This window comes from Dermochelys coriacea, chromosome 6, assembly GCF_009764565.3.
Source record: "Dermochelys coriacea isolate rDerCor1 chromosome 6, rDerCor1.pri.v4, whole genome shotgun sequence".
In the NCBI taxonomy this organism is placed as follows: Eukaryota; Metazoa; Chordata; order Testudines; family Dermochelyidae; genus Dermochelys; species Dermochelys coriacea.
Window position 1 is genome coordinate 5,625,216 of NC_050073.1, and position 17,731 is coordinate 5,642,946.

The 17,731-nt window shown below is 43.8% G+C and overlaps 1 protein-coding gene across 12 annotated transcripts in view; it reads right to left on the reverse strand.

Moving 5' to 3' along the window:
- LOC119856486 (E3 ubiquitin-protein ligase rnf213-alpha-like) overlaps positions 1-17,731 on the reverse strand; it is a 183,252-nt gene that overhangs the window by 61,193 nt on the left and 104,328 nt on the right. For all 12 annotated transcript variants that reach the window (XR_006282264.1, XM_038404008.2, XM_043517196.1 and 9 more), the window contains 9 exons: positions 16,839-17,032; positions 15,870-16,025; positions 11,096-14,725; positions 8,908-9,041; positions 8,692-8,787; positions 7,398-7,513; positions 6,018-6,146; positions 5,195-5,259; positions 4,350-4,500 (listed from right to left, as the gene is read on the reverse strand). Coding sequence is in view for 11 of the 12 variants with exons in the window: in XM_038404008.2 (XP_038259936.1) it covers positions 4,350-4,500; positions 5,195-5,259; positions 6,018-6,146; positions 7,398-7,513; positions 8,692-8,787; positions 8,908-9,041; positions 11,096-14,725; positions 15,870-16,025; positions 16,839-17,032 (4,671 nt within the window). In the remaining variant the exon portion in view is untranslated. The remainder of the gene's footprint in view (positions 1-4,349; positions 4,501-5,194; positions 5,260-6,017; positions 6,147-7,397; positions 7,514-8,691; positions 8,788-8,907; positions 9,042-11,095; positions 14,726-15,869; positions 16,026-16,838; positions 17,033-17,731) is intronic.

Below are 17,731 nucleotides of genomic sequence, written 5' to 3' on the forward strand. Positions count from 1 at the left end.
CATCTAAAAGCATTTCCTATTTGTCTTCTTTGAAACAGTTCCTTTGGCCTGAGCAATCTGATCTTCCAACTGAAATCAAGAAACTCTTAGATAAAGGGTTCATGGAAAAAAGTGAGCTGTAAGTCCTGAGGGTTCCATGTGGCTCTCAGGTCTGCTCTACACTAGGGGTTTACATTGGCATAGCTACATCTCTCAAGCAGGTGAAAAATCCACACCCCTCACAGATGTAGATATACCTACCTAATCCCCAGTGTAGACAGCATTAAGTCAATGGACCAAATTTTGCATTGCCCTAGCTACTACCTCTCAGTGAGATGGATTACCTGCACTGATGGTAGAAGCCCATCCGTGCAGGTAGTGTCTACACTAAAGCTCTACAGTGGTGTAGCTGTGCTGTTGTAGAGTTTTAAGTGTAGACATACTCTCACTTTTTTCAGTTACTCTGGTGTAGATCTGTAGTTACACTGTTGAATTCAGTGCAGTTACTTCCATGTTGTACTAATGTAACCAAGAGCAAAATCCACCCCCGGCTGGGCTAGAAACTGAAGAAGTCCACTGGTATTTAAAAGTACAGTTGGTTAGAATTTCTTTTCCCTCCATGGAAGATTTTGACTTTTTAGCAAAAAAAGAAAAAAAAATCTAAAATGAAAAATGTTGATTCTGAAATGCCACCCTGGTGCCTTATGGGAGTTATTGTTTGTGTGCCTGTGACAGAGAGCGGGCTGTAGCACCCTGATTACTGACATCACTGCAGCACAGAAAAGGCTGAAGGCTCGGCTTGGAGCAATTAAACACTTTCTGTTGGGCGATTACAAACACCTGGGTGGTAACTGCTGGACTGATGAAAATCACCAGTAATGGGGAGGATATAAAGGGGAGGAACAGGAAGAGGGTGCACTGTGCAGAGGAGAGAAGCCTCGAGAAGTCTCCTCCTGCAGTGTCCCTGAGTCATGTACTGTTTTCTGGAGAACTGAAGGGTAAAGGTACATACAGTGAAAGGGAAACAAGTTGGGTGTGCTAATGACTGAGAGTTCACGGAAACAGGCTAGGCAGCGTGGCACACCGGGTAGCTGAAGAAGCACTCTGCAACACATGGGGGTTTGTCCAGGGTTTTATCCCTCTTGACTTGAGAAAAGAAGACTCGAGGAGTAACCGGTGCTTGGGCAGGAGGATCCAGATGCAAGGGAGGAAATGTAGTTGAGCAACAGACAGAGAAGCAGAAGACCCCGCTGGCAGGCACTTCTTGGCTGGCACACAGAGCAGCAGCAGACGTTAAAGCAGTTTATTAAAAAGTGGTCTCAGGTACAGAAACAGCTCCTCTGGAGGCTGGTGAGTTCCAGTGAGAGAACTGGAAATCGTGCCGGGGGCCTGGGAGTGGGTCTATATAAGATAGCCTGGGAGATGACCCTAATATGGTTTTGTTGATGTTTGAGCTGTTGGCTACCAGCACTGGATGGGACAAGGAAGTCTGGGCACTACAGCTGGCCCCTTGTCTGACCAGCCAGGCTCAGGTGGCTTATATGGCCCTGAGCGAGCACCAAGCCAAAGGCTGTGATACTGGCAAAAACGTAGAGCCGCCAGATGGCATGGTGGGACACATCCCAGGGCATTTGGGATAGGCAGGACAGACAGACCCTGATGAACTCTTAAACACAAAATAGAAGCTTAGAAGATGTGGAAGATTGGACAAATGACCAGGGAGGAGTATAAAAATATTGCTCAGGCATGCAGGAGTGAAATCAGGAAGGCCAAATCACACTTGGAGTTGCAGCTAGCAAGAGATGTTAACGGTAACAACAAGGGTTTCTACAGGTATGTTAGCAACAAGAAGGTCAAGGAAAGTGTGGGCCCCTTACTGAATGGGGGACACAACCTAGTGACAGAGGATGTAGAAAAAGCTAATATACTCAATGCTTTTTTTGCCTCTGCCTTCACAAACAAGGTCAGCTCCCAGACTACTGCATTGGGCGGTACAGTATGGGGAGGAGGTAACCAGCCCTCTCTGGAGAAAGAAGTGGTTCAGAACTATTTAGAAAAGCTGGACGAGCACAAGTCCATGGGGCCAGATGCGCTGCATCCGAGGGTGCTAAAGGAGTTGGCGGATGCGATTGCAGAGCCATTGGCCATTATCTTCGAAAACTCATGGCGATCAGGGGCGGTCCCGGATGACTGGAAAAAGGCTAATGTAGTGCCCATCTTTAAAAAAGGGAAGAAGGAAGATCTGGGGAACTCAGGCCAGTCAGCCTTACCTCAGTCCCTGGAAAAATCATGGAGCAGGTCCTCAAGGAATCCATTTTGAAGCACTTATAAGAGAGGAAGGTGATCAGGAACAGTCAGCATGGATTCACCAAGGGCAAGTCATGCCTGACCAACCTGATTGCCTTCTATGATGAGTCCCACCATGGGGAAAGTGGTGGACGTGATATATCTTGACTTTAGCAAAGCTTTTGATATGATCTCCCATGATATTCTTGACAGCAAGTTAAAAAAGTATGGATTGAATGAATGGACTATAAGGTGGATAGAAAGCTGGCTAGATCATTGGGCTCAATGGGCAGTGATCAATGGCTCAATGTCTAGTTGGCAGGTGGTATCAAGTGGAGTGCCCCAGGGGTCGGTTGTGGGGCCAGTTTTGTTCAACATCTTCATTAATGATCTGGATGATGGGATGGATTGCACCCTCAGCAAGTTCACGGATGACACTAAGCTGTGGGGGGAGAGGTAGATATGCCGGAGGGTAGGGATAGGGTCCAGAGTGACCTAAACAAATTGGAGGATTGGGCCAAAAGAAATCTCATGAGGTTCAACAAGGAAAGTGCAGAGTCCTGCACTTAGGACGGAAGAATCCCATGCACTGCTACAGACTGGAGACCGACTGGCTAAGCGGCAGTTCTTCAGAAAAGGACCTGGGGATTACAGTGGATGAGAAGCTGGATATGAGTCAGCAGTGTGCCCTTGTTGCCAAGAAGGCTAATAGCATATTGGGCTGCACTCATAGGAGCATTGCCAGCAGATCGAAGGAAGTGATTATTTCCCACTATTCAGCCCTGGTGAGGCCACATCTGGAGTATTGAGACCAGTTTTGGGGTCCCCCCACTACAGAAAAGATCTGAACAAATTAAGAGAATCCGGCGGCGGTCAATGAGAATGATTAGGGGGCTGAGGCACATGAATTATGAGGAAAGGCTGAGGGAACTGGATTTATTTAGTCTGCAGAAGAGAAGAGTGAGGGGGGATTTGAGAGAAGCCTTCAACTACCTGAAGGGGAGTTCCAAAGAGGATGGAACTAGGCTGTTCTCAGTGGTGGTAGATGACAAAACAAGGAGCAATAGTCTCAAGTTGCAGTGGGGGAGGTTTAGGATATTTGGATATTAGGAAACGGTATTTCACTAGGAGGGTGGTGAAGCACTGGAATTGGTTAGCTAGGGAAGTGGGGGAATCTCCATCCTTAGAGGTTTTTAAGGCCCAGCTTGACAAAGCCCTGGCTGGGATGATTTAGTTGGGGTTGGTCCTGCTTTGAGCAGGGGGTTGGACTAAATAACTTCCTGAGATCTCTTCCAACCCTAATCTTCTATCACACGTGCCCTATAGCTCCATTCTCCTCTATGGACCAGATGACATCTCTCATGATGCACCATGGTGTCCCCACTTTCATAGTACTACTGCAACCATAGCGCATGATGAGAAATGTAGTCGAGCTTGGAGCCCAGCCCACAGAAGAGAATGGAGGCTTTAGATAACCAAACTACAGCTCCCATGAGACATTTTAGTGGCATTTCCAAATGGAAAAGTTTTGGGTTTGGCTGTTTGGTTATTCAGTTTTTAAATGAAAAGTCAATATTTTCCAAGAAAAACAGACTCTTTTCACAGAAAATTTGTTCTGTTAAAAATACAATTTTCCATTGAAAGTTTTCACAGTAAATTTTTCACAAGTTATGTGGCTCCTTCCATTAGTTTTGGCAACGAAGATTAGACAAATCAGACTAGACATGCCAGACTAGACTATAGTTTCTCTCCATAAAAACAGCACCTTCCATTTACTTTGTTTGAAATATTTACACATTCGTTTGCTTAAAGTTGGATCCCATTTAATCACTAAGGATGATTGCACAGTTGCCTTGAATAATTGTGTAGAACTTAACAAATATTGACAGCACAGCAGCATGAAAGATCTCCACATTCATTTTTCATTTGCATTTGATGTCTAAATGGGATTTTTTTTATCAAGGAATCCACAGCTGTAATGCTACTGCCCTAGCTGATTGTACCATTAATCCATCCAGTTTGTTCTTAGAACATCTTGTAATATCCAGTCACACACAAATACAAGGTCTTTTGTTTATACTCACGTATATTCTTGCTCTGAGACTGAAAAAGTGCATCATAGAGAATCTGTATCCTTTTTGTAGCTCGCTGGCTGTTGTCTTTCTTATCCTCCAGCTGGATCACAGCTTTCTGGACACTTTGTTTGATCATGAATTCAGTGTTGATCAGCTGCAGCTGGAAAAATATTTGGCAGGGCAATGCTATTGTTCCCATTGGGCAGATGGGAACTGAGACATGGAGACTAAGGGATTGACTCTGGGTCACACAGGAAGTCAGCAGCAAAGCAAGGAATTGAACACAGGTCTTCTGAGTCCCAGGCTACTACCCAAAATACTATAGACCATCCTTCCTCTTCATTTTCATGGCCATCAGCAGAATAGCATCTGAGCTGTCCCCTGGCAATCTCTGTAGCAGTTTCAGGAGGCACGTGCTGCATCTCAAGTCTGCAGTTCCTGTATCTGTCTCATATAGCCCCATCTCTGCAGTATCTGAGCACCTCACAAACACCGATGAGTTTATCCTCATGAGGGTGGCAGCGCTATTCCCCCTCTCAGTCACAGGGGGGAGCTGAGGCCCAGAGACATTCAGTGACTTTCCCCAGGTCACACAGGAAGTCAGTGACAGAGACAGATATGGGACCCAGAAGTCCTGAAACTTACTCCTAGTGCCTTACCACAGGGCCGACTTTCCCACACAACTTAACCAGGGAGAATGTCTGGTGATTGCCTCTAAAATGACAGGTGTGATGCCCTGCAACTTTTCCTCCCTTGGGCAGGGACCTCACCAATTTGAACCTGTTATATTTGAAAAGCTAACACTGGATTTGATAGTTCTCACTTATGGCGGGCAAGATAGATAAGACACTTACATTTTCCTCTGGGGAGTAATTGGTTTTTTCAGCATCTTCAGGGGCAATAGAATCCACTGGACAACCTTGAATGATGAGCAATTGCATGTTACTTATCTGTTGCATCAAAACCTTCAGAAATTAGATACTTAAGGATCGGCAACAGTGTGATTACTGCGTAAAATCGGAGTCAAACATTGACCTGGGTATGTGGCTGGTCCTTTGGATCAGAAGAACCCTTTGATTAAACTGGTTTTAAATAACCACTCATCATTAACTCTAGAGGTTCAACAAGGGCTGGAGTGCCCAAGGAGACTGCATTTCTGACTTCTTGTTAGCCAGTGTGGTGAGACTGAAGTTACATTTGTGCGTGGTTTGGTATCTCTTATGGAAGAATAATCACCGATTTGGGGTGAGTCTGACCCATTTCTCAGCAGTCTAGTATTCTCAGTTGTGACCCACTGAGGCACAGTGACAGCCCCTTCCAAGCGTGGGCCCAGTGCGACGGCACCATTGTCGCCATAGTAAACCCAATACTGCCTCTTACTTGGGCGCAAGTGGACCTGTGGACTGGATGACCCAGGCAGGAGCATTACAGGATTCCCTACCCCCGCTTCTTACTTCTCTGTGCGGGTGTGTAGCCTAAATCACTACTGAGTCCTCAGAGGGAATGTGCGTGGAACCCCACAGCTCCATTTGCACAGTCGCTTTTTAGCGTACGGTGATGTCTCCTTATCTGATTAAATTTCACTCCACTGATGTTACCATCCCCTTATAAGGGCAGGGAAACGGCAGAAGGTAAAACAACACATCAAAGATGGGGTTAAAGCAAGAAGTCGGTTACTTGTGTCTGTTCCCTGCTGGGTGCTGATCATGAAAATCTCAGCAACTGTCATTTTGGAGAGCTGTCCCAGATTGGCTGCAAAGGTCTCGGGAGGCAGCAGGTCATCCAAGTGAACACTGTGCCACTCACCTGCAGAGGCAGAAATGGAATAGACCACAAAATGTCATTGAGTCACAGAGTTTAAGGCCAGAAGGGACCATTAGATCATCAGTCTGACGTCCTGTATAACACAGGCCTTTAAATTGCACCAAGTTACCCCTGTAGTGAGCCCAATAACTTGCATATCTTTTCAGCCAGGCATATAATCTGGATTTGAAGACATCAAGGGATGGAGAATCCACCACTTCCCTTGGTTGTTTGTTCCAGTGGTTAAGTCTCACACTGTAAGGCATTTTCTCCAGCCTTCACATAATTTTTGTATCTCTTCTCTGCACCTTCTCCAATTTTTAGCATCCTTTTTTAAAACGTAAATATTAGAACTGGATGCAGTATTCTAGTGTTTGCCTCACCAATGCCATATACAGGGCTAAAATCATCTCCCTACTGCTCCTCACTCCTCCTGTTTATACATCCAAGGATCGCATTAGCCCTTGTTGTCACAGCATTGCACTGGGAGCTCATGTTGAGCTATTTGGCCACTGTGACCCATAGATCCTTGCAGAGTCACTGCTTTCTCGTATACAGTCTGCCATTCTATCCATGTGTGATTTTTATCATTTGGGGAGAGAGCTCGCTTTCTTGAACATCCAGTACCACAGCCTTTTCCCCTAAGAGTTCCCAACTATAGCAAACAGAATTTTTTTTTATTGTTTACATTTTTGTGACATTTTTCATCAAAACTTCAAATTTTGATCAAAAACGGTGGTGGGGAATTCCCAACAAATAGAACCAGCTTTCCTTGGAAAAAATATTGTTTTTGTTGAAATTCCAGTTTTTGGTTAAATTTTGATCGCTCTCCCTCATGTGACTTAGGAACACAACTTCCATGGAAACAGGACTTATACTTCTAAGTCACTCAGGCCCAGATCTTTAAAGTTATTTAGGTGTTGCTGTGCTCAGCATTGCAACATCTAGCTGATTTAGGAGCCTAAGTCTCAATTTCAAATGTGATTTAAGCGCCTAAGGTCTAAATCCCATTGACTGTCAGTGGGATTTTGGGTCCTAAGTGCCTAAATCACTTTTGAAAATGGGACGGAGATGGTGCAATGCTGAGCTCAGGAATGCCTAAATAACAGAAATCGGGGCCTTACGTGCTACTGAAAATTCCACCCTAAAACAGTGATTAAGACAGTTAAAATGATTCAAACGTTGCAATAATGTTAACAATCCCTCTTGCTTTCCTCTTCTTTCAAGCCTTTCCAAATCAAAGCACGTTCTTACCAGCACTGAATGCCAGGTAGCTGCACCCCCCGAGTATCCTTGGGACTTTGGTTATGATGACGACGTGTGATGGACTGGTCGTTCCTGGTTTTCTTCTCTCATCCACTATGCAGTACCTGAAAACACAACAGAAGTAAGATTCATAGCTTCATAGATCTTCAGGTCAGAAAAGTCTGACCTCCTGCATGATAGCACAGGCAAAAAAATCTTACTTGGTGATTCCTGTAACTTCTGTGAGAGATAGAGTGGAGCTTTTACAAAGAGATGCATGGCCATGATTTATAGACTCTAGTGATAGAAAATTCACCCCATCCCTAGGTGAGCAGTTCCAGCAGTTAATTTCCCTCCCTGTCAACAATTTGCACCTTAGTTCTAGTCTGAATTTGTCTCATTTCAAAGCTCCCAGCCACTGGATCTCGTTCTGCCTTTTTTTGCCTTCAGAAATCTCCTCCCCATGTAGGTCCTTTCGGACATGATCAGGACAGAAAATGTGTTGTTATTTGTCTCTCCATCCATCTCTTCCCTCTGGGTGAAATCCTGATATCCTGAAGTCAAGGGCAAAGTTCCCACTAAATTCAGTGAAGCCAGAATTTCACCCTGTTTCCATTCTCCACTGTAACGTCTGAGAGTAAGGCTATGTCTACGCTTAAACAGCTACTGCAGCTGCACCGCTGTAGCACTTCAGTGTAGACACTCACTACAGCAATGGGAGGGGTTCTCCTGTCGCTATAGGTAATCCACCTCCCCAAGATGCAGTAGCTAGTTTGACAGAAGCATTCTTCCATCAGCCTACTACTGTCTACACTGGGACTTAGGTTGGCTTAACTACAACCCTCAGGTGAGTGAGTTTTTCACACCCTTGAGACTTGTAGCTAGGTTGATCTAAGTTTTAGACCCGCCTTGAGTCTGCTTTTGACTTTTTGCCATTATATGAGGTGATACCAGCACAATCAGCCATCCCTGCTGTTTGCAATGGGTACTGACTGTTGCCAAGTCTGGTGATTTTTCTCCAAGCCCCAGTTTCCAAAACGGCTAGATTATGGGAAAACCTGCTTTTGTTTAAAGTTGGGTCCCAAACTGGCCTCCAAGATTTTTTTGACAGCCTTATTTTTCCCATTCAGCCTCCCTCAGACACTGCAATGGAGTGGAGGGCTGGAAATTCCATCAGCAGGAAGATATACAAGAACAGAACAACCATGGTTATTTTATAAGGCCCCAAGTCAGCAAATCGCTGATGCACACGCTTAACTCCTCCACTGTATTGGGATCTAAAAGTATAAGAAAAACTGCTTACTTTGCACAGGCAAGAAGCCTTTTACTGCTCTGCGGCTCATCAAAGTTGAACTGGACAAAAAGCAGTTTCTCTTCAGTCGATTCTCTGAAAAACTTACTGCACATGATGAGAAAGTCTCTTTAGATACTTTTTAAAAAATCACACTGAAGACATAAAAAAAAATCACATACAAGACTAAACAACAAGAAAAAAAGTAGGACCAAAAAAACTCATTACCTAAGTTCCTGGCGGAATGCATGTTCTGTATCAAACTGACTTAGAAAAAGACAGCGGATTTTATTTTGGAGGGTCAGTCTCTTTCTTACCACTTCCAAATCTCTCTGGTTTAGAAGTCTTGCATGTGTAGAAACCTATGAAAAAGAAGTCAATTTAGGCAAGATTTTTGCACCTGATTTTGCTATTGTAAAGACATAGGAAAACTGCAATAAAAATAATTCCTTTACAGGACTTTTGAACGGCTGCCCAATAGAACTAATGTGAAAATGTTTTTTTCCCTCTCATGGAAAATGTTGATTTTTTGGTTGAAAAAACAAAGCCACAAACCACCCCATTTCCTGCAGCACAGCGCTCTCTAGTGCCACAACTGGGGCATTGGAGTCAGCACTGACTGGGAGGGGCGAAAGCCCTGTTCTGAAACATGTCCCCTCCTGACACATGCTGTATGGGTTTTGACAAGACCACAGCATGAGGTACCAACACCAAACATCAGTGGATCATAAGAGTTTCCTTACAATGGCCACAATAATAATGACTCTCATTCACTTTCTGGGCTTTGGGTCAGTGAAAAAGGCTGGAGGATCTTAGGCCAGGTTGGGATAGCTGGCTAAGATGCAGACAGAGCTGGTTAAGATGCAGAGTTAGGCAAATAGGCACTTAGCAAAAACCGACCTACATATGAATTCATTGCTGAGCAGGTGCAGAGAAGAGCTACTAGGATGCTCAGGGGGATGGAGGGCTGATCTTACAAGATGACACTGGAAGAGTGGTTTAGCCTAACAAAATGAAGGCTGAAAGGGGATCCTATTGCTCTCTATAAATACATCAGGGGGTAAAAACTGTGGAGTGAGAAGGGCTACTGAAGCTAAAGGACAATGTTGGCACAAAAATAAATGGGGATAAATTGGCCATGAATAAATTTAGAAGAAGGTTTCTAACCATCAGGTGAGGGAAGCTCTGGAAGTCACCCAATAGGAGCAGTGGGGGCAAGAAACCAAACTGGTTTTAAGATGCAACTTGATACATTTATTAAGGGAATTATCTGACAGAGTTGCCTATGTGGGCAAGGACGGGACTAGATGTTCCAGAAGGTCCCTTCCACTCCTATATTCTTATATATAGAACTAACCTCTTCATTTCTCAAAATCACAAACATTTTACCTGTAATGACAAAGTCAAAGAACCTAGAAAAACACTGCTCTGTAGAAAGACTGAAGGAGTAGGATTGTTACCACAGAAAGGAGATGAATAAAAGGGGTCTGGATCCAAATCTTTAAAATACTCATGCTCTAGAGAAGGTAGATAAGGAGCATCTGTTCTCCCTGTCTCATAACACAGTAACAAGGGGACAGTCAATGAAAATAAAAGGTGGGGGATTCAAAACTGATAAAAAGAAATCATTTTTCACACATGTAATTAGCCTGTGGAACTCACTGCTGCAATAATTTGCTAAAGCCAAGAACTTCAGTTCATAGATTCCAAGGCCAGAAGTGACCATTGTGATCATTTAGTCTGGCCTCCTGTCTAACACAGGCTGTAGGATTTCCCCAAAACAATTCCTGTTTGAAGCAGAATAGATCTTTTAAAAAAATCCAACCTCAATGTTAAGACTACCACTAATAGAGTCCAAACATAGCCCTTGGTAAGTTATTCCAATAGTCAATTATCCTCACTGTTAAAAATGTATGCTTCATTTCCAATCTGAATTTTGTCTTCCTTCAACTTCCAGCCATGGGATCATGTTATACATAGCAAACTGAAGAGCCCATTATCAAATATTTGTTCCCACTTATAGACTGTCATCAAGCCAGCTTTGGACCTTCTCTTTGTTAAGCTAAATAGATTGAGCTCCTTGAATATCTCGCTATAAGGCTTGTGTTCTAATCCTTTAATCTTTCTTATGACTCTTCTCTGAACCCTCTCCAATTTATCAACATCCTTCCCATGTGTTTGTACAGTGCCTAGCATAATGGGGCTCCGATTGTGACTGGGGTCTATCGGTGCTACCTCAATACGAATGATAAATAATAACAGTAGTAGTAGTAGTAGTAGTAGCAGTCGTCGTCTAATACTGTATTTTCAGGGGCGCTGCGCACCTACAGTTACAAAGGAAATCAGCTGGAGTTCTGGTTGCCCCCACCTCTTAGAATCAGGCCCATTATAACAACACTGAAATAAAACCTCTCACCTCCAGGCACAGTCCATTGGTGCCATCTGCATTTGACTCTTGATTCACGGCTCCCCTCAGAATGTCAATCAGGCCATTGTGCTTCTGCTTTCCAAAGTACAGGTCCTGAATCTGCTCTGCGTCCTCCAGCAGAGAATATTTGAGGCGCAGGATGGCATCGGGGGTTGCACACTCGATGAGTTTGCTTTTAGAAGCTGCGAGGACTGACTCTTCACTGAGCAGACAGATCCCCTGAAGGTCACTCGGAGAGTACTGCAGAACAACAGTGGCAGAAGTGTCATCACTGAAACCAATGAAAACATCACGTTCCTGGGGAGCCCGGTCTGCTGACCTCGTGCAGCAGAAGTCCGTGTTCTTGATAGTGACGAACAACTTGGCCCATTCTTCCAGCTTCATCCTCAGGTCCTTCTGCTGCCAGTGTAGAATGGTGTTCATCTCCAAGCAGTGCTTCTCCAGCCTGTTCAACAGTGGGGTGGGGAACTGTGTGTAAACCACGTTCTTCTCCTCAATCACAATCAACCTAAACTCCTCCTTCACGCGGCATTTAACTCTGTGAGTCCCAAGGCCAAGGTCGACATAATAGTTTCCTCCTAATCTGACGAAGCACTGGTTCAGTGCATCATAAAGGCTTTCATACAGGTTGTGAATGTTTAAGAGAATGACAGGCCTGCCTGTCTCCATGCAGATTTTTACTCTGTTAACAGACCGACACACCTGTGAATATTCTTGGTCCCGTGGGAAACCCGAGCCAAATATAATATCACAGTTCTCTATGTCCATGAGTTTGGTCATCTGTATGATCTGGAAAGCTGCGTGGTTTGTTGTTAACAGCAACAAGTATCTAGATACAAACCCCATCTGTTTCTTGTCTAAATTTTCCTGTAACAAATGAACTGTATGGCTGGTTTCTAAGTTGGAAGGCAGAGATATGGGTGAGTACTTTCCGAACAGCTCTAAAGAATTCAGATCTTTTAAACCTCCAAAGTTTCTCAGAATTGCTTTTGAAATGAGCTTCTCTTCTTGAGGGATGCTTTTTATGTTTTTGGCGTAGGACAGTATCATTTTGATGAGGCTGTAGAAGTCACGGAGCCCAAAAAATTCCATGGACTGTTCCTTTAACACCTCACAATAGAAGTCAGCCAGGGGGGGGAACAAATGCTCAATCTTGGTAACATGCATCTCATCAGTACAGATTCCCTTGGCTGTCTTTACCAGCTCGTCTTTGTTGAGGTCGGTCCGGAACACAAGGAGACCCCGGTTCATTTTAGCAGGGTCCAGGGCCCAGTTCGAAATGCCAACAAAGCCAACTTTTTTGTATGGTTCTGGGGCTTCATCATCAACGCAACCATCTTCAAGAAGAGGGTGCAGTGTCTTCAGGGGCATCTCAGGTGAGTCTTCTGCAAGGCCTATCTCATCCAGGATAACCACAGAGGCAAACTCCTCCAGTTTCTGGCCCCTTTGGAACTGTGCACATTGTTTGAAAGTGGAGATGATTCCTTCTGGCTTGGAATGAGGGCTGCATTGGAATGACACCAGCTGGACTTGCTTGCAGCGTTTGAACAGTTCTGTTTTAGACAATCTGCCCTGCATTGCATCAGCGGCTATGGTCTTAGACAAGGATTTGGAGCTACCTGGCTTCCCGACAAGGAAGAGCGGCACTCTCAGGTCCATGCATATGACCATCATGAAGATGTTTTCCCTGAGGGCATCGTTCCGTGCTGTTGTCTTGGGAACAGAGAGGTTATCCAAGAACACCTCTTGGCAAAGTACAATTTCTTGCTGAAGCAGGGATTCAGGCACAGAGAAGCATTTCGCTATCTCTTTCAGATAATCTTGGCGACTCTCAAGAGATACATAATAGCAAACCCCAACTGCAAGAACCAGAGATCTTTGTGCTTCATTTAATACAGATATCTGATCTTTCTCACACCCCTTTGGAAGGGCATGAATGGATGGGTCATAGTCCTTTGAATTTTGAGCCTCACTCTTTTTTTCATCAATAAGAGGAAAAAGCAGGTCTCTTAAGTTATAAAACCACAGCAGCACCCCCATGCAGCGCTCTATGTCCCGGAGACTGGCGATTCTGCATTCCTCTCTCTTTTCTCTTAAAAACTTCTGGGAGGTGGAAATGACAGAGGTAAAAACATCCATGTTCTCTTTGGGAAGCTTTTCTTTCACGATGGATTTAACAATCTGTCTGATGTACAGACTCTGAGTTTTTTCATTTAGTTCCCCAAAGTCCCAGACAAGAGGCAACATGCTTGGTGGAAGAGGCTGCACCCGATACACCAGCTGCCTCAAAGGGATGTAGCCCAGCTTTTCTAGGGTGTCTTCACTCCGAACTCTGTACCCCAAGCCAGCATTCTCTAGCTTCTCAATGGTTTCCTTGGTGTGCCTTTTGTAAGGGTTGCAAGCAGCTACCACTTTTAAGCGAGTGGTGGAGATTGGCTCTCCATTCACACTCTGGTCACACAGGACCTCTTTAATTGCAAACACGGCTTCGGTGGTATTGGCTTCATCAAAGAACAGCACCGTGTCCATGTTGTGCGCCTCTTCATTGTAGTGCGCCAGCTCAATGGCTTCCTTGACTTTCTGGTGGATGATTTTGGAGCTGGTGCCTCCATGAACACGCACCAGCATCATATTCTGAACATCCCTTCCTGCTCTTTGCAAGCTGCACATGAACTGCACCAACTTGGTCTTCCCACAGCCTGTTTCGCCCATGATGATCACAGGGATCCCACATTGGAACCTCAGGTGAATGGCCAGCATTTTCATGGTATTGTCTAGGGTCAGTTGGTAGGATTCATCTGGGTCCTCGGAGCTTCTCACACCGAATACACTGCAGAGAGTTTCTAGCTGCTCTTGTCTGGACAGATCTTCAAACTTTTTATTGAAAGGTACTTTCTGAGCCTCAAGGGTGAGATATAAATGTCGGTCAATAACCTTCTTCTCCAGAACAATTTGTGAATGTGCGTCAACAGCATCAAAACTCCGATTGATATGGAAACCCAAGAACTCCATGGAGTGGTGGTCAGCATGAAAAATTATGTAGGGGTGAGACTCTTGCTCCCACTTGCGTCTTAATTGGTACCCTCTCAATACACTGTCCTCATCCATTTTATCCTCTTCACTGGGTGAGCTTTCATCTGCCATGGCTAGGGAAGGCAAGGCAAAGTCCTTGGACATGGTGATCATAAATTTTATCACGAACGCCTTGAACCCCTGAAATCCCTCTTCCACTAATTCGCTGCTGCAGAACACTGAGTTTTCACACTTCATCAGCTGGAGGTTTAGGAAGCGCGTGAAGTTGCTGAGCTCAGTCCAGGAAGGGTTTTTTCTCCCGCAGGACTCCAACAAGAGTCTCAGACACTCTTCCTGGGTCCCTTCAACCCTCCCAGGGGTGAAACAGAAGCTGTCAAGATTGGCCTTTCGCTGGTATCTGCTGATGTACTGGTATGACCTTTGGAAGGCATCACCCCTGAATGTGTCACTGTCCAGCAGCTGCTGTTCCACTTCAGCAGCAGCTCCAGAACTATTATTTGTAAGCATCTCTAGTACTTCTATTGGTGATATGCATTTCACAGCTGGAAAGAGACCTAGAAATACTTTCTCCATTTCACTGGTCATCTAAAAGCCAAATGACAAGGAGTTAAAGCTTTAAAAACACTGTAGTTACCCAAACAAACTGAAGAAATCATCTACACATTGACACTAATATTATTTCATGAGGACATGACTTAATGAGCAGAGCACAAAGAATTTGGATAAGGTAGCACAATGTTACACAGTGCAAATCATTCACTGATACAGCCACATTTAGGATTATGAAGTAATTTACCTAATCCTTAAATATAAATTATACCATCTCATCTTCCTGTATGATAGTGTTTAATTCACATGATTTTAAAGATGAGAAGTAGCCAATTTTATGTAAACTTAACCCTTACTATGAAAAAAGCCTTACTCTAATATAGTCCAATGGTCTTGCCTCTTGCACACTTCTGTGTGTAGTTGACACTCTAAACAAGCTAAGTACCAATCTTGAGGTCTGATTTTCCATTGGTTGGCACCTTGTGCTGTCATTTGTACAACAGTATTAGATTAGAATGGTAGCATCATATAGGTATAAACAGCTTCACAAGATTCAAGGCAGGATGCTTAACTGTAACATATACATATGCAATGTGGCCAACCTAATGCTCCTCTGGATACTGACTAGAGCTGGCCAAATCTTTTGACTGAAAAAATTTCCTGACAAAAAATGTGGTTTCACTGAAATTTTCTGCAGGAAAGGGTTGATTTTGATTACATTTTTATTACATTTTTCAATTTTCCATAAAAAAAACATTTTTGTTTTGAATCACATGTCCAAAAATGGTTTTGATTTGGTAATATTAAAATGAAAAAAATTCTTTTTGACATGTCTGAATATTTTCTTTCAGTCAAAAATGTTGCCATTTTTCATTTTGATATTTCTGAATCAAAACTTTTCAGAACTTTCCAAAGTTAGGATAAAAAGTTGAAATAGCAGATTTTCCCACAGGATGGAAGTTCCATTTTCCAAACAGCTCTAATAATGACAATATGTGTCTCCTCCAACAACGATTTTATACAGCTCACTCATTTTTCTCTATTTTTGGACGGTACAATACTGGCCAAAGATTTGTAGTTCCATCAAGGTCTTCTCACTTTGAATTTTAACATGCTGCTATTACATGCACATTGCTAGGTTTCTGAGAAAACCTGCCATTCACTATCATTTGGAGAGTACCTCTTGTTTTCTTGTGCTGCTTATGCCTTTTCCTCTCACCAGGTATTCAATCAAATAAAGGTGGGACTTTCTGCACTTCCAGACCATGCCATCAGGGCTTTGGATGTGTCTCAGAATGCATAGCTCAATCAGTAACTTGTAAAGACCCTTCGAGACCTATCAAGAAAGATGCAGGAGTAATCAGTTTTGCTTCATCACAATGTCAACTGTTCATTGCTTCCCATTGTTACTAAACTTTCTAAGTTATTGAAGACCCAATAAATCAATGAGAAGAGATGCTCCATGAAAGTACACCCCAGGTAGAACTTCAGCTAGTGTAAAATAGGCATAGCGCCATTGATTTCAAGCAAGCTACATCTATTTACACCAGCCAAGGATTTGACCCATTGTGTGGTCTCCCTGCTGATGTGACAGTAAATGGTGGGCTGTCGCTGTGCCAGTGACAGAGACGATGGCAATACAAAGAGATTTGCTGGCATTGTGACAGAGTAGCAGGTCCTGGGAAACTGCACAGTGATGCAGAGTTAAAATCTAATAAAAAGAAAAGGAGTACTTGTGGCACCTTAGAGACTAACCTATTTATTTATTTATAAATTTATTTATGCTCAAATAAATTGGTTAGTCTCTAAGGTGCCACTCCTTTTCTTTTTGCGAATACAGACTAACATGGCTGCTACTCTGAAACCTTAAAATCTACTGTGAGCATCATCTTTTTCTGGCATCACAAGTGGGTGGGTAGAGTTTAGTTTATGGTGAAACTTCTGGTAAGACAACTATATTTTTGTGATACTCCTGTTCACAGTTTAACTGTTTGTTACAGAAATTGGATGGTATTAACTGCTTTCCATAACTACCAGTGGAAGAGTTTATTTATCTGACACTGACAGGCACATTCACACTTTGAATGAGAAAATCCATCTTCACTATATATCATGGCATGGACATTGCGCTCGGTTAAGAGACACTTACCACAGGGGATACGTCAATATGGAAGATCCTGGGCTCAGCCTCAGTTGGTTTCTGTTCCAGTGAGCGAAGCTCTTCCAGGAAAAATCCAAAATCTATTTCCGACTCTGTCAGCCTAATGGTTTTGTGGCTCAGGCCTGCGTTCTCTGGTCGGGGTTTGGCTTTTCTGGTGGTATTTGCTACAAACAAAGACTTCCCTAAAATGAGAGAGAAGGTCAAGATTCAATTTCTACAGTGCTCTGCCTTCTCAGATTCTGTCTTTAATGTTTCCATTTCTTCACCTGAAGCAGAGAAGACCTGATCCCCAGCTGGTGTATCATAGAATATCAGGGTTGGAAGAGACCTTGGGATGTCATCTAGTCCAACCCCCTGCTCAAAGCAGGACCAATCCCCAATTTTTGCCCCAGATCCCAAAATGGCCCCCTCAAGGATTGAACTCACAACCCTGGGTTTAGCAGGCCAATGCTCAAACCACTGAGCTATCCCTCCCCCCATCAGCCATAGCTCTATTGACATTAATGAGCCAGACCCCCAGCTAGTATAAATGGACATAAGTCAGCTGGAGTCAATAGTGCAGATCCCCAGCTGGTGTGAATGGGTGTAGCGCCAATGGAGTGAGTGAAGCTATGCTCATGTACACAGGCTGAAGATCTGGCCTTTTTATATAATTTTTCTTCAGCTGGGGAGCTAAAAGAAGTTTCTACACTGGAGAAATCTCACCTTTGCTCCACAGGCCAGGCATGGCACAACTTGCTGTAACTTGAGCTTTCTAAATCGTAAAGGCCCAGTGACTGTGGTACCAGTTCAAGCTCTGAATCCCCAACCCCTCAATAAAGAGCATAAAGCAGGGCTAAAACTGAGGGCAGATTTTCTGCTCCACTCTGATGTAGATTCTC